This window comes from Squalius cephalus, assembly GCF_949319135.1.
Source record: "Squalius cephalus genome assembly, chromosome: 4".
Taxonomy (NCBI): Eukaryota; Metazoa; Chordata; class Actinopteri; order Cypriniformes; family Leuciscidae; genus Squalius; species Squalius cephalus.
The window spans coordinates 3,957,926-3,974,508 of NC_137125.1; the positions used below are offsets into that span (position 1 = coordinate 3,957,926).

Here is a 16,583-nt window from a genome sequence, read left to right on the forward strand (position 1 = left end):
GACTCATTTAGACCAAAATAATCATTTGGTTTAAGCCAGGTTTCAGTAAGGCAAAGTACATCGAAGCTATTATCTGTGACTATTTCATTTACAATAACTGCCTTAGGTGTGAGTGATCTAATGTTTAGAAGACCTAGCTTTAGAAATTGTTTTTGATTACTAATTGCAACATTTTCTGGTTTAATAACAATTAGATTTTTTCTAGATCCTGCAGTAGATTTATTATTTGATCTCACTAAACGAGGAATAGACACATTTTCTATGCAATGTTCAACGCTATTTATATCAGTTAAATTGGTGCAGCAGAGACTTTGTTTTGGACTTTTGGTTACTAGTCAAAAGGTATTTAACATTTTGGAGATGTTATCTGACAGAAGATCCGATCCGAATCTGCTTGGGTGTAAGCCATCAGCACGGAAAAGCCTAGGACGCTCCCAAAACAGATTCCAATTATTTACAAAGAGCAGTTTCTACTCATTGCACCATGACATTAACCATTTCATTTAGCGCGAATAATCTACTAAACTTGTCATGACCTAGTCGGTATGTGGGAAGCGGTCCTGACACAATGATCGTTATATCAGGCGATGTGCTGCGTACCGTATCGATCAGATTCCTGAAGTCTTTCTTCAGAACCTCCGTCTGGCGCAGCCTGATGTCGTTCACTCCCGCGTGCAGGACAACAGTTCCGACGGCCTCGTTCAGAATCTCGGGAACGCGAGCAGCGATTTCAGAAACACGAGCACCAGGAAAGCAGTGACTATGCACCTTACTTTTATTTAACGTAGCGTGTACGTGTCGAACGATGGAATCGCCGATGATCACAGCATCGCGTTCTGTTTCGCGAAGAGGGGAGAAGCGGTTTTGTGTGGATAAATCGAAAACCGGGAGGGTCGGAGAGAGTTTTCTTGGTCTAGACCTGACTCGCGTCTTCCGCTGCGGAACCATCCAGGCTTCGTGGTGGCGTGTTGGAGCCGGAGTGAACGAGACCATGGCTGATCGCGACCTCGACGTTCGGGACCGATGTTGAGAAACGCACGGAGTAGACGAGGTTGGAGTCAGCGGGTTAGTAACGTTAATCACTGATTTGTATGCATCGGCGTGTGATGTTTCAAGAGCCAAACGCCGGTCTATTCAGCTCGGCTTTTCTCACGAAAAGGTCGTGGATCTGGTTCTCAACAGCTTCCAGCTCAGACTGCACCGCGTGCAGCTCAAATGTGTCCTCACCTGCACCAAAAAGTAGACTACTTACATTTGATATATTCGCCATTTTAACAGATGGACAGTAAGTTAAGTTAGCAACGACGCTACCAGTGCTGCTATCAATATTAATACTAATTTATGGCTGAAGTCTTGGATATAATCCGTCTTTTTAGTGGTACGGGTGTAGAGCAGATGCACGATAGGCGAAAAAATGTTTGTTTGTAAATGAGTGCGGAGAAGACGCGTTCAGCCGTGATCCACGGACGTAACCTATAGGAGTATCCAGCGTTGGATCACTAGGCTTGAGACGCGTCTGCTCAACAGTCCGCGTTGTAACTATGAGGTGAGGAAAAGTAGAAAATGTTAGTTGTAAGTGAGTTTAACCCTCTGGGGTCTAAGGTGTTTTTGGGGTCCTTGAGATGTTCTGACATGCCCTGACATTTGTGCTTTTTTCAGTTGCTTATAAACTATAGGGTACTTATAAACTATTTGCATATAAACTATATGCAAAAAAAAAATTACACACTATTTAGCACAAACAGGGCTACCATGAAATGTGAGCAACAAGAATGTACATGTCTGCATTTTTGAGAGAATAATGCTTATGCATGGTTATTGAAAAAACTAAAAACTAAAGTTTCTGAAATAAGGCCATAAAACACATTCTAAATATGTGCCAATAAGACTTTTGTCTAATGGATGCCATTCATTCAGGTGAGTCACTGAGCCACAAGAATGCAAGAGCAACAGTTGGAAGCATCTCAATTCTTTTTAATTTTTCCACATATTGTGCTTGCAATTTGGCCTATAATATCCAAGGAAAACATGTCTAGTAATTGTACAGTTAATTCTCATACTGTATTTTCAGTTTTGGAATATTTATCCTCTCCCCAAATTTGTCACTAATAAAACACAATAAAAACTAGAAAAATGCATTTCCGGAGGAACTGCAAAGTGTGCTTGCTCGGGTGCAGTGCACTAACGTTAGGTAGTGGATAGATGCGAGATGCGAGAAAAAATGCGAGAATGCGAGAAAAAAGATGTAAATTGTATGTATGTATTTTTCACGTTTATTGCGTTATTTGATTTTTAAAAAAGATAATAAAAACACTTGCTTGTCATATTTATTTACTTTTTACATTTATATGTGAAAATAAAAGCGAACAAAACACTACACAACACATTTTTTTATTCAAATATAGATATAACGGTATATATAAATAAATAACCAGGCATCTGGTCTTATAAATGATTGTTTTCTAACTCGCGTGCACCATTGCCATGGTGACATTTTTGTTTATTTTTCATTCGCGCTCTATCGCCTTATCGTGTTGGAGTGTGGGAAATAGTAGTGTCTCAGCAAGTGTACATGTACACTCGAATTCAGAGAGGATTGTGGGTAAAAGTAGTGAAGAATGTAGGGAATGATGTCGTTCACTCAGAATTCGGACACCACTACAAAATGGCCGACACCCTAAATAATGCACTATATAGTGGATAGGGAGCGATTTCAGACACAGCTCTTGTCATCATGGAGAGCGCGGTTCACGGTTGCATAGCAACGACAGACGCCACAGGAGAACAAGCGCTTGTGGAAAGGAGACAGCTGCGCTTGTTTTTACACATCTAATGTGCGTTCCATTCGACAGGGTCCATATGCAGTGTTCACTGCTCCTCTGCTCCCTGAGCACGGTATATCAGTTGAAGTGGACTTCACTGACAATACCCGCTCATTTGAAACGCCCTGCAAATGTCATCAAAGAAAGTCAACGACGGAGTCGCGCAGATTATGAAATAACATAAATATATATAGGACTACATTCATATTTAAATTTTTATTATTATATTATATATTTACAATTATATTGCACTATTTTACAACTATCTAAAATAAAAATCACTTTACTTCACAAACTAGCTTAGCTGGCTGCATTCACTGAGGTAAATTATAATCATCAAAAATAGTATATGTAATATTCACAACAATAACCGTTAAAAATACTGTCATTTGTATAACAATGGCGAAATGTATGAATACTTACACACATACGTAAACTCCTCCATCGTTAGTTATGACCGTTCTGACTGGTGATGACGTGGAGCGCGAAATGACAGTTGGGTGTGTGATCATGGCTCTCCACTTCCTGTGAAGTGATGTATCGATGTTCCCTTATTCCCTATGCCGTGCGCAGTGCCCTTCGAACTGAACATGTTCGCTCCCTTTGGATTAGAATCTCACTTAAGATGGCGGAATACCCTGTGAAGTCCACTTCGCAGTCCACAACGCACCTCTAGAGCGACGTTGTTGATTGTTTGAGCATGTGACTGCGCGTTTCTCCTTGTTTTCTATTGTTATGCGCAGCATATTTCCCGTGCGCACAAACACAGTCACAGACAATGAATTGTTTGTTCGGTTAGCGAAGAAGAGCATGATGTATTTTGTATAAAGTGTTGTTTTGTTTTTTTGTTATTAACTGCTTTGAGAACTGGAAATGCACAATTCATGCATACAAATCTGTATATATTAATAAATACAGATGATGATTAAATTAGACCAATGCAAAAAACGAAATTCATGCCTGCATTTATTAAGACAAACCTAGTAAAAACGAATGCAGTCTATACACTGACTTGGCAGCTCTGTGAAATGTAATACAACAGTGCAACCTACTGTCTAAATGCATTAACATTAAAAGTGTGAGGAAACTCTTGCATAGACATAGGTAAATGGGTTTGTCTATTAGCCTGAAATAATTTTTTTTTTTTTTAAATTCAGATCTTGTGCTTCCTCACATTGGAGTCCCGAGTTCATGTATAAAGTTTGGTTTCGATAAAATTGGTGAATAACCACAACATATTATTTACCGCAGTGAACACAATCAAATATGCCATATCATATTTTATTTCTCAACAATGAAGTATTATATGTCGATTTAAGATGATTTTTGTTTGTTTGTTTGTTTGTTTAACGTTATGGCTGTAACAATGTCAAATATTTGCCATTGTTCAAATCCCACAACCTCACCCCAAGCAATCCTCAAAAATAAGTTGTCACTTACCCAGCATGAGACCAGACCACAAAACTGCCTGAGGCAGGAAATATTTGACAAGGTTAGGCATGAATGTAGGTGAATGATACTCATTTGGCTCCTCCTTTTCATCCACAGGTGCGTTTGCCACTATTTCCGCAAAATGACTTTGAAATGTTGTGGGTCCCATGGTGATCTGCAAATGAACAGATACTTTCAGTCTGTATTTAAGCAAACAAACATCTGGATTATTAAGTGTGGTTCTATAATCGGAGGGAAAGAGGTACTGTATCAGTACTTGATGCTATATGAAATCATGAGTGACGATTTTTGAGGCACATATGTCATCACATAAAGCCAATGCTACATGGCACTTCATGCTGTGTCACTCAAATGCATCAAGCTAACATCATACACCATGATATAAATATGTTATAACTACATTGAAGTGAACCAGAAACATACAGCTGTACACTGCACAAATCAGACAAACCTCAAAGTCATTTTCTGCATTTTCTGCATGGTCACTGCTTTCATAAAAGACAATTGTTTGCAACCTGTTCTGAAGGTTTTGGAAGTGTTTTTCCACGTTGTCACCACTCTGAGGACTTGAGAACAGGACTGTCATGTAGGGCTGGGCGATAAAACGATAGCGATATGTATCGCGATAGACACGTAATCAATATCAATAAAAAATGCGTTAGATAAAACGTTCGTTTTTTTTTTTTTTTTTTTTTTTTTTTTTTTTTTTTTTTTTTTTTTTTTGCCGGAAGAAATCAGAGATTGTGAAGCAAGTTTGGTTCCATGAACAAAAGCACTCACTCTCTGGTAACCTAGCAATGTAGGGGGTGACACGCCAACAGCCGGTCATGTAACATGGTTGCGGCATATCGTTGTCTCGTGTTGGATCTTTCAGTAACAGAACCGGCGTGGAGTGATAAGTGGAAAATGAGTGCAGCAGCGAGCGAGGAAATTGTTGATAAAACAGGAAAAGTCAGCTCGGCAGTATGGCAGCTTTTGGGATTTTCTAAGTCTGACAGACCAGTGTCGTCTGGAAATTATGCAAGACCGTCGTCGGTTTCTCTACGTTTATTTTATTATGCTTTATTATGCATTTCGTACGTATTCTTTAATTTTGCACCTTAATGTTTAGAGATAATTAAGTGTTTGTGATTTTAGACTTATGTTTTAATTATTTAATTATTTTAATTATTTGAATGTTTTCCATGGTTGTGTTGACATTTCTGCCTTTATAACTGAGGAAATTATAATCAGAGGAAGGTTAAGTTTAAAATAAAAATGTTAAATGTAATATATTTTTCTTCTGGTCTTTATTTTAAATAGGTCATAAAAAAAATCAATAATTATCGATATGACCGATATGAAACGCTTATATCGTGATACAGTTTTCAGCAGCGTGGCAGCACTTGTCAGGAGGCCAAAAAGATGCATGGACAGTCTGTAGTGTTTGGGGGAACTGACAAACACGATAAATGTAAGTTTAACATGTATTACAGACAAAAACCATGAATACCTCTCAGAAGAAAACAAAAGTTGATCTTTGTCATGCGTACATTTAACATGTTAAAAGAGTTTTTGGTTCTCTTTGTAACGTAAAGTAACATTACAGACCTTCAATACACAGGCAGAAGTAATTAGCTATGTTGTAACATTCATAATTTTTGGTAACACTTTTATTTTACAGTGTCATTGTTACAGTTACTTTAGTAATACCTATGAATTATACTATAATAACATGCAATTAAATACTAAACCAAACCAAAGCCTAACCCTATAGTACATAATTACTTAATATGATTTAGTACTCAAATGTATAATTGCAGTGTAACAAAGACACCTTAAAAATAAATTAAAGACAATTATTGAATTCCATTCAGTACTTTAAACAATTTTGATAGTAACTACTTTTGTGAGTTTGTGGTTATATGGTTCACCTTTTAAAGAATAGTTCCACTGTAAACCATGACCATGTCCGTTCAATTGTTTATTCCAAAGTTAATTAATTATTTTATGTGACTAACCATGTATGACAACACAATATATGTATAATCAACTTACTGTTTCCTGCAGAACACTTTTGCATTCTTCATGATGTGGCTTAGGCAGCGATGAAGAATTGGCATATTCATGACCTCTTTCAACTGTCCAGTGACAATGTCATAGTACACACTGAGCAAGCTCTCCAAAGAAAGTTTACAAAAAGTGTAGGCAACAGCTTGCATCAGAACAAGGGACCCATCACACATAATCATCACAGGTCTCCTCACAGATTTCCTTCCAAACAACTTGTAGTAATCCGTTTGAAATGACTCCATAAAAAATAACACTGATGCAGTGGTGTGTTGGCAGGTGACATACGTTGCAACAGGGATAGGGGAGGATCCTTTAATAGGATGCCTCACCACCAACTCATACACATAAAAAGGTGCTGATTTCCCTCGCGCTTTTTGTATAATGCTTCCTGTGGCGTCAATATACACAATATCATCCTTGCATCGTTGATGGTACAGTCTGATTGTGTTTTTGGACCACAGCATGACTCCTTTGGGGTGTAAGATCACCTTTTGGAGAACTTCATTGTCTTCATCCATTTTGTCCTCCACCATTTTGAGAAGACTTAGTATTTCGTGTTCATGCCTTCTGCATTTCTTTCGTGTCATGTAGGCTATGTTTTTGAGGACTGCAGCTGTGGGTGCCTGGTCTCTGCATCCTGATTCAAAGACTTCAGGTTGGATTTTGTCCAGACACTGCAAATGTAAGGCCCTTGGAAGCACTAATTCGAGTTGTTTTCCAAAAATGTCTTTGTTATCAGCCCGTACATATCTTCTTTTTAATTCTTCCATACTGTGACAGACCTCCTCTCCCTGAAAGGTCACCCAGACCTTGAGGGTACTAGTCTATGAGCCAGGGGGGTCCATCGATATCAACGGGGGGGGCAAATGCTATCATTGTTTTTTGGCAAGGTATACACCCCTAGTATTAGAAAAATCACGATAGCAGTGCAGCGGTGGTAGCGAAATCACTTTTTTGAGCTCATGAAGTTACTAACCCCCTAAAATAAATTCCGTTTTTGAAATCTGGTGTATATCTGGTTTAGGCTCATGCTAGGGATATTGTCAATATTCTATGGATGGATAGATGCTCTTTTATATTGGATAGATGCACTTTTATGATGGACAGATGCTCTTTTATAATGGATAATGGATAGATGCACTTTTATGATGGACAGATGCACTTTTATAATGGATAGACAATAATAGATTTTTACAGCGATTTTACATTAAATATATTATAAATAGTTTTTCCGAGTGAGAAATACAATGTGTGGCGAGAGGGCGTAACAAAAGGCCGAAATGAGTGACTGTCACGTGACACTTGAGAGCCCTGACTGCACTGTAGCAGTTACTGTTACACGGTTTAACCTGCAAGCTAGCTAGCCTGCTAAAAACACCAAGCTTACATTAGCTACCTCTACTATTCCCCACCAATTCACAAGCACAAGAGAAAAAGTATTTTGTACTTACATTTAATACCCCTGGAACTCAATGGAAGTTGATTCAAACTGTCAAAATCCATCAACATTCCGTGCATTAGCTTCTTTCTGACATTCTAACTGAAAGTGGGTGAATATCAAAATACATGATAGAAACATTTTGTTAAACCACTTACAAGTGTTATGTTGACAACACCATTGACTACACTATTGAAACAATTACTTTTTATTACAACTGTACATGAATAAACAGGCCATTTGGCCCTGGACTAATAGGGTATTCTATTTGTCCATTCTATTTTGAAGACTTGTACTGGCTGCACAAGTCTAATTTAAGGCTCTCACAAATAAATAGTATGGGTATATTATACATTTTCTGAGTCATCAGAGTGCCTTGAGTATTGAAGTTGTTGAGTTTTGTGTCCGTGATGTTCTTTCATGCCACAGGGATAAAAGAAAGCATACAGTTTAGGCGGAAATTGTGGAAAAATGTGTGTTATTTTTGGTTTAAAGAAGTCTTGTGACCTCTGTGTTTGTCAGACAGATTCAGTACTGGGCTTAAATGAAAGCCTAAAAGGTCCCCTTTCCAACGATACCAAGCACCATATTATAGAATATTGATAATATCCCTAGTTTTACGTCCCAGGGCGTGAGCCTAAACCAGATATACACCAGATTTACCTTGCCAAAAAACAATGATAGCGTTTGCCCCCCTGTTGATACCGATCAACCCCCCTGGCTCATGGACTAATAAGGACAACTGAAACTCAACTCGACACTACAAAAAAAAAACATAATTGACAATGACAATCCTTACTGATCACAATTAAACATTAGTGTACCTAATATGTATGATGGGTGTGACAGTGTCACACTTATACCTTATAGTAAGTAGTAAGTGGTGCTTTGCATACCCCTCCCACCCCCCCAAAAAAGGGCTGCTGCTTGATGTCGTGTTGGTAGTAAAAAATTATTGTGGAGGTGGTAAAAAAGGTAGTAAAAGGTAGTAAATTCACCTCTATGATTCCTGCATATACCCTGTTGTTGAAGTCAGGATGAATTTTAACTGTTACTTTCTTTGCGTGGAATGAAGAACACGGAGATATTTTTTTCTTTGTTTGTGGTTGTGTGGTAGTTCTTCCTTTGAACATGATATATTTAAACTGACAGATTTGAACAATAATTTGTTTTATTTTAGTCACAAATGTTTTCCTTAACATGTACATTAATATAATGGCAACATGAGGGTACTTTAGTACAGGGAGATGTCAGATGATTGGATTGGATTTCCCAAAGAAAATTCTTTCTATTACTAAAAACAAAATTATTCCTCCTGTAAGAAATGTTAGGCAGCCCTCTTGTTACCATATTTAGTGTATTAGTGTATCAACTTAAACATGTTACCGTGCTCCCACTGATGGGCTAACCTGGTGCAGAATAGCAAGTAAACAATAAGAAACATCTTGTAAAACCCAGTCCAGATTAGCAGCAGGTACAGTATAAAATCAGAAACAGTTCTTGTTTGGGAAAATGATCATATCTGCCTTCTCAGGCAGGATGCGTTCTGGACAGATCTCCTGCTGTGGAGAAAACACGTTCGCTGGGTGTAGAAGAAGCTTGAACGCATAAATAGGAGAAAGTGAGATTTGACAGCAAAGTAGGGCTGCACGATTAACCTTTATCGCATCGATATTGAGGTTTTAACTCCCGCAATAACCTAACCTCAGGAGTCTGAGGTTTTTCCCCCCGCCTCTGACATTTGAGTGACAAACCTATTAGCCAATCAAAATGGTCGAATCTCGCGTTCCTGGCTTGCTGGCCAATTAGAAATGGCAATGGAAAGTTACAAGGTTGTATGCAGTGCACCGGCTTTCTGGCAGCAGCAAAGCAGCTAACACACAACGTGTACCTCGAAAAAGCTTGTAACTGCGCAGAAATGGCCGAAGGCACTTCTTCACTTGTACTTCAGCTGTTTGGACTTATTTTGGATTCGCGAAGAACGACGTGGAGCAAAAGAGTGCTAAAATATGTCGACGTGCCGTGGCCAGATCCAGAAGAAACACTACCAATCTATACCAGCATCTTAAAAATCACCACCGACACCAGGGTTCCAGACTGCGACCAAAATGGTCGCATATGCGACCATTTTTTGAGAATGTGCGAGTTAAAATTTTATGTGGTCGCATTTGTGCGAGTGCATGGTCATGTAGCCTACTAAGTTAAATTCACGCATGAATTTTCTGCATTGAACTTGTTTTAGCGCCCGCCAAAGTGAATTTTTGTCCCGCCAAAGTCTTATTTGATCGGTGAGTAATGTAGATGAACTGCTGCGCTTGTGAGTGACAGGGCGCATGTTTAACTGAAAGAACGAGCAGAGAGAGAGAGAGAGCCGGTCGCGCGCGCATTCTCTCTCTCTCTTCGGAGCCAGGCGAAAATATAAACAAGACTTCACCGTCTCCAAACTAAGCGCTGTCTTGCTCTCTCTCCCTCGCACATATTAATCAAAATAAATCGACACGGTGGTAAAAGGTCGGAAGACCAAAGTTTCATGTGGATCATTCGGAGATTTTTTTTTTCCCCTGAATTATCGCTGGGTGTGAATTGTGCTAAATAAATTGAACTGAAAAGCGTTCCGGACATTTAACTGACAAAAAAAAAAAAAAAAACTCTTTAATTAAACGAAAAAAATATCCAGTGATGAAATGTTTTCTGTGTTGACAGAAATCTTAGATGTCCATGTCCTAACTGCTGGGATAATCACACAACGCGCATGACACGTCCAATTCGCGAACTAATGACTCCTTTGAACCGATTCATTTTAATGAATGGTTAAAACAACTGATCTTTCCAACAGTGAACTCAGGAGACGTCTGAATCGGAGTATAACTAATCAGTAACACTTTACAATAAGGTTATATTTATTACATAAATTACATAAAAAGTACAGTTTGCTTACTCAAGCTTTAAAATAAATAAAACCAAAAAAATCGAAAATCGCACCGCAATCGCAATATTTGTCAGAAAAACCGCAATTAGGTTTTTTCTCAAAATCGTGCAGCCCTACAGCAAAGGATAAGTCTTTTTTTGGTTCCACCACCATGCAGCAGGGTCCTCAGACATAAGGACCGGTGGAACTTTCTGGTATATCTGCAGCTCTCTCTCCACTCGTTTCTTGATGGACAGGTTTGCAACTATGCTTTTGGGAAACGCTCCCTAGCTCAGTATCAATTAGCTTAGATCTATTGTTATTGCTTAACTAACCTAAATGTTGGTGATTCCACCTCTGAAAAGGGATGCAGCCTTTTCACGATGTGTGCAGTGACCTTTCTGTGGCACTCTTCCTTTTGTTGCACCGACATCTTCCCCCTTACCGCTATGGTGAACGGAGTAACGTTAGGCTCAGCACATCGCGGAGTCGTGGAGTCACCAGCCTGGCTAACGTTCGCAATCTCAGGCCGTAAATTGTCTATGAACAAAATATGTGGGCTAATTTGTTAGCTGCCTCAATGTTGCCGCAGGACATATTATTTATTGTAAATGTATTGTTTTACTTACCGGATTCGGACTGCAGTGCAGTCACTGTGGTGCCAGGCTGGGGGTCAGAGCCAGAGGAAGAGGCAGCGGAGGACGGTCGGCGCAGTGCGTCAAAGACGGGGCACACATTTATTTCTACTCCATGAACTCGGAGGTGCTTTATCATGTTCGACGTGCACCCTCCTATGCACGAAACAATCTTCTCGCAAATATTGCATTTTGCCGAGATTTCGTTTCGTTTAGAAAAGTGAAGCCACACTTTGGACCGCCGACGCACGCTATCCATGTTCAACTCGCTTGGTTATGCCAACACTTCCGGTGGACGCTTCTTCGTTGGTGTTCAGCGGTTTCTTCTTCCGGTCGGCGGACTGTGAATCGAAACTAGGAATCGAAATTTAAACTTTCGAACAATTCCGGGAAAATCGCAAAGCTAGTCCCGGTTCCAATCAATACTCGATACCCAAGCCTAATAGTGAATTTAAAAGTTTTTATCACATTTCTGGCAAAATATCTTCTTGTGCAATGTCAAGTCAAGTCATCTTCATGTATATAGCGCTTTTAACAATGTAGATTGTTTCAACGCAGCTTTACAGAGATAAACGTATAATTTAAGGTAACAGAGATTGTTTTGGCTTTATAGCTGTTCTTTAATAAAGTTATTTTCCAGCTAAAGTTAGTTTTGATTGATTTGCTTCCGTCGCAACAATCATTTGTTATTAAATTAGGGGCCGCTAAAACAACACCATTCTCTCTACACAGACTTTAAACACGAACCTGTGAGAAACGCTGATGGCGTTCACATGCGCATTTATAATTGGTTCTATAGTTATGTGCGTTTGAATATATGTGTGCAGAATGTAGTTACAGGGTAATTTTGACATCTGTGGGTTGTGTGTGTATATATATATAGTACAGGCCAAAAGTTTGGACACATTACTATTTTTAATGTTTTTGAAAGAAGTTTCTTCTGCTCATCAAGCCTGCATTTATTTGATCAAAAATACAGAAAAAAATGTAATATTGTGATATATTATTACAATTTAAAATAATTGGTTTTCAATTTATTATACTTTAAATTATCATTTATTTCGGTGATGCAAAGCTGAATTTTCAGCATCATATATATGGCTGTATGTAAGTACAGTATGATAAAAATGTCATTTATTGGCTTTTCTTACTAAACTACTTAACGTTAAGCCAAAAAAATAGTTTCTGCTATGATTTTAATTTAGAACGTACCATGTAGTACTTAAAACTTACCTTATCACATTGTATTGCAATGACACTTAAATGTCAGGGCAAATATACTGTGTAATTAAAAGTTTTTTTGTTTTGTTTTCTTAATAAGAGTACCTTTCTCTGTAATTACTGTGCAAATAGTGTTGTTTCGTATTGTTACATAGTAAGTAGTGTTTGTTACCCGTTTCAACTGTAGTTACAGGGTAAGTGTAACTCCTGCGTGCTGTAAATTAAAGTGGTGCTTGTTACCCCCTTGTTCTGTGTAGTTACAGGGTAAATGCAACATTAAACCAGTATGCTGAAACAGACAAACCTAGCTTCACCATTAGCATTATAAACAAATTTCTAAATTGGTACTTGTAAATGAACAGTAGCACAATTAAACCAAAAACATTTATTAAAACAAGTTTAACAATTAACAATCACAATGTTGAAATGACATCAACACTGTACAAACTGTAAACAGAACAGAAATAATCTTGAAATCACACTGTACAAAGTGTATAAATAACAATAATCGCCAACAGTTGAACAGAGAAAACAAACAATTGGTTTAAACAAATTGTACACAAAAAAAATCAATGCCGAAACATTTTTTTTTATAGGTAGCAGCTTATTTTCTTTTTTCATGTCCTCACTTTAGGGAAGGCATTTTGAACAGGGTACACCGCGCCACTTAAATTACACGGCGTGGGACACACTTCATGGACGCTGCGCAACAATTTTTGGGGGGTCCCGTGACGCCCCTTCCTGAAAGTCTGTAGACCCCCCAGGGGCCATATGGGAGGGGCCAGAAGTTACCTCCCCAAAACCGCAGTTTGGGCATCGGACACCAGGTGGCTCACCAACGTCCCACCCGCAACCTATTCGACGGGCGTCGAATAAGTTGGGGGTGGGCGTCCACGGAGTGCCTAAACATCCCCCTTACAGCATATTCACCCTTACACGCTCCACGGCATTGGCCGAAGTCGCAGGGTGGGCGGGGACATCCACGAAGTGCCTATTTGTCCCCTAACAGCCTATAATTCATTCCTTTTGTCCACAAAATGCCTATGGTGTCCCCTGACAGCCTATTCTTCATCCCTACGTCCACAAAGTGCCTATGGTGTCACCTGACAGCCTATTCTTCATCGGTTTGTCCACAAAGTGCCTATGGTGTCCCCTGACAGCCTATTCTTCATCCCTACGTCCACAAAGTGCCTATGGTGTCCCCTGACAGCCTATTCTTCATCGGTTTGTCCACGAAGTGCCTATGATGTCCCCTGACAGCCTATTCTTCATCGGTTTGTCCACAAAGCGCCTTTGTTGTCCCCTGACAGCCTATTCTTCATCCCTTTGTCTTGCTTTCCCACCTGTAACTTATTTAACGGAGCCCCTGTAGGCTCCCCGTGGACATTGCATTAAAAGGTCATATTTCATAAAGTGTTTTTTTGTGGTCAAACCTACTGTACACCACTCAGGGGACACAATACAACACACTGATGTATATTTCACCCATTAATTGTGCAAAATTAGCATACAATTCAGCTGTCCACGGACACTGTCAAATAAGTTACAGGTGAGATGTTTTTGTTGAAGTCCCATCTGTAACTTATTCGACAGAGCCCCTGTAGGCTGTCTGTGGACATTGCATTGAAAGGTCATATTTCATAAATAAAGTGTTTTTTTGTGGTCAAACCTACTGTACACTACTCAGGGGACACAATACCACACAATGATATACATTACAGCTATTTATTATGTGTTATTTGTATAAAATTCAACTGTCCACAGACAGCCTATAGGGGACCCGTCAGATAAGTTACAGGTGGGATGTTTTCGTTGAAGTCCCATCTGTAACTTATTTGACAGGGCACCTGTAGGCTGTCTGTGGACAGCACACTTATGGGTCATTTTTTTTGAATTACAGTGATTTTACGAGGTGAAATCTACTGTACACCACACAGGAGACACAATACAACACAGTTATGTACATAACAGCTATTAATTATGCAAAATTATATTAAAATTCAACTGTCCACGGACAGCCTACAGGGGATCTGTCGAATAAGTTACAGGTGGGATGCTGTTTTGACTTAGAAATGTTCTAACTCTAACCTCTCCGGGCATGGACCCCCACCATGGTCCACCCTCGGCCTGACGCGGAGAACCAGAGCTCCAAGCAGGGACCCCCACCTAGGTCCACTCTCTGCCCGACTTGGAGAACCAGAGCTCAGGGCAGGGACCCACACCATGGTCAACCCTCTGCCCGACTCGGAGAACCAGAGCTACCCCACAGCCCAGGCCTCCACCCTCACACGAGCACCATGCGAACCCGGGGGTCCCAAACTTAAGCCCGGGCATTACTGTCCCAGCCACCCTGCACCACCAGAGAACCGGGCCACTGGTAACCCAAAATCAACTTAGGTTTTGGCGGCCGCCCTGGTTCTCTGGTTCCCTCCGGCCGAGGTTCACCAGCCTCAGCCCACCTCAGGGAACCAGAGCTCCAGTCAGGGACCCTCACCTAGGTCCACCCTCTGCCCGACTCAGAGAACTTGAGCTTCGGGCAGGGACCCCCCACCGTGGTCCACCCTCTGCCCAAACTATTCATCTCTTTCTGCAGCGCTTTTCCATAGATTGTTTGACCTTCTTCGCCGCCTCTTTTGACTTATTCAGAGCAATAACTTTGCGAAGTTGCAGAGGTGAGATCACCAAAATGTTGGGGTTTCAGGATTTTTTTTTAACCACAATTTGTATAAAGATGATTCTCAACTACGTTAAGAAAGATATAATGGAATGAGTTGATACACCATTTTACTTTATGCAATATGTGGGTAAAATGGCCATAAATTAATATTCCCATTCAATGCAATGTATCTATACACTGTATCTAAGTATATTTATTAGAAAAAAAGCACACAAATATAATAACAATATAATAACAGAATAATAATATAGAAAAACAATAGATTAATAATATTTAAACAATAAAAAAACACATTAAAAAGAGAAGAAAAAGGTCAGATGTAAGGGGAAAAAACTATTCATCTCTTTCTGAATAGGAAAAGTGGCGCTTTTCCATAGATTGTTTGACCTTCTTCGCCGCCTGATCTATTCAGAGCAATAACTTTGCGAAGTTGCAGAGGTGAGATCCGCCGTGGTTTTAGTCTTGCTTTAAGGCCCAGAGAAGTCATGACCACCCTCAGCTGCTTGGTTTCCTCTGTCACCTCAGCCGCCATTTCTCCAGAGCCTTGTTGTTCCTCCTGTCAAAGAAAATACATGAAGAACAATTTATCATTAGTCTGCAAATCAAGACAACATGTATGGATGTAGTCTCATTACATGATATCAGTTTACCTTATCAGACCCCTCCGGTACAGCATCATCTGGGCTGGTGCTGCTCGACGTCACGTCGAAATCCCTAGTAGACCGCTTGCGGGGCTGAGGTGCCCTTTTCATGGGCCGCTTTCTCTTCTGCGGTGTGTGGGCTGTCTCGGGCGGTGACCGCTCCTGTCCCTGGAGCGCCGCCTGAAACAGCATCCGGTGCTCGACGGCCTACTTCACCGACAAGTTTGTTACATAAAACTTGTCAGCCGTGCGCACGTCATGGCACATGAACTTGGCCAACTTTTGTCTGTCTTCAGCCGCGTACGTGAACTTGGCCTACAAACACAGAGGAAAAGAAGGGAAAACAAAGGCAAATTGGTAAGATAAAATATTACACAGTGATAACCAAAAATATGTGCTCATGTGAGAAGACACTTACGTGGCTGGCGATTGACGTTCTTATGTCAGTGAATGTCGGGCATCCAGGGAGGCCCATCTCCTTCCACGCCTCCTGGAAATACCCATTCAAATTCTTACATGGGTTGGGCTTTGAGGTAAAAAAAAAGAATTTGGCATCCTCCCCGCCCAGCAGTTTGTCCTTTATGGCCGGAAACTGATGCGCCCAGGCGTATTCATGGTCAAGAAGGGCGATCTGTGCTCGCCCAAACTTACAGCAGGATTACCGGATTACAGCAGGACCACGAAAATGTACGTCTACACACACACACACACACACACATACATTCCTGTACATCTAT

At 40.2% G+C, this 16,583-nt stretch overlaps 1 protein-coding gene across 1 annotated transcript; it reads right to left on the reverse strand.

The window, feature by feature from the left end:
• Positions 1-14,433: 14,433 nt before the first annotated feature.
• On the reverse strand, positions 14,434-16,338 carry LOC307157600 (uncharacterized protein; the record flags this gene model as incomplete). The annotated part of the gene is made up of 4 exons (XM_079869530.1): positions 16,265-16,338; positions 15,856-16,161; positions 15,593-15,761; positions 14,434-14,450 (listed from the first exon to the last, which is right to left on the reverse strand). Exons 2-4 carry the CDS (start codon positions 16,036-16,038, stop codon positions 14,434-14,436), a joined length of 369 nt encoding a protein of 122 aa, XP_079725656.1. The 5' UTR covers positions 16,039-16,161; positions 16,265-16,338.
• Positions 16,339-16,583: the final 245 nt, after the last annotated feature.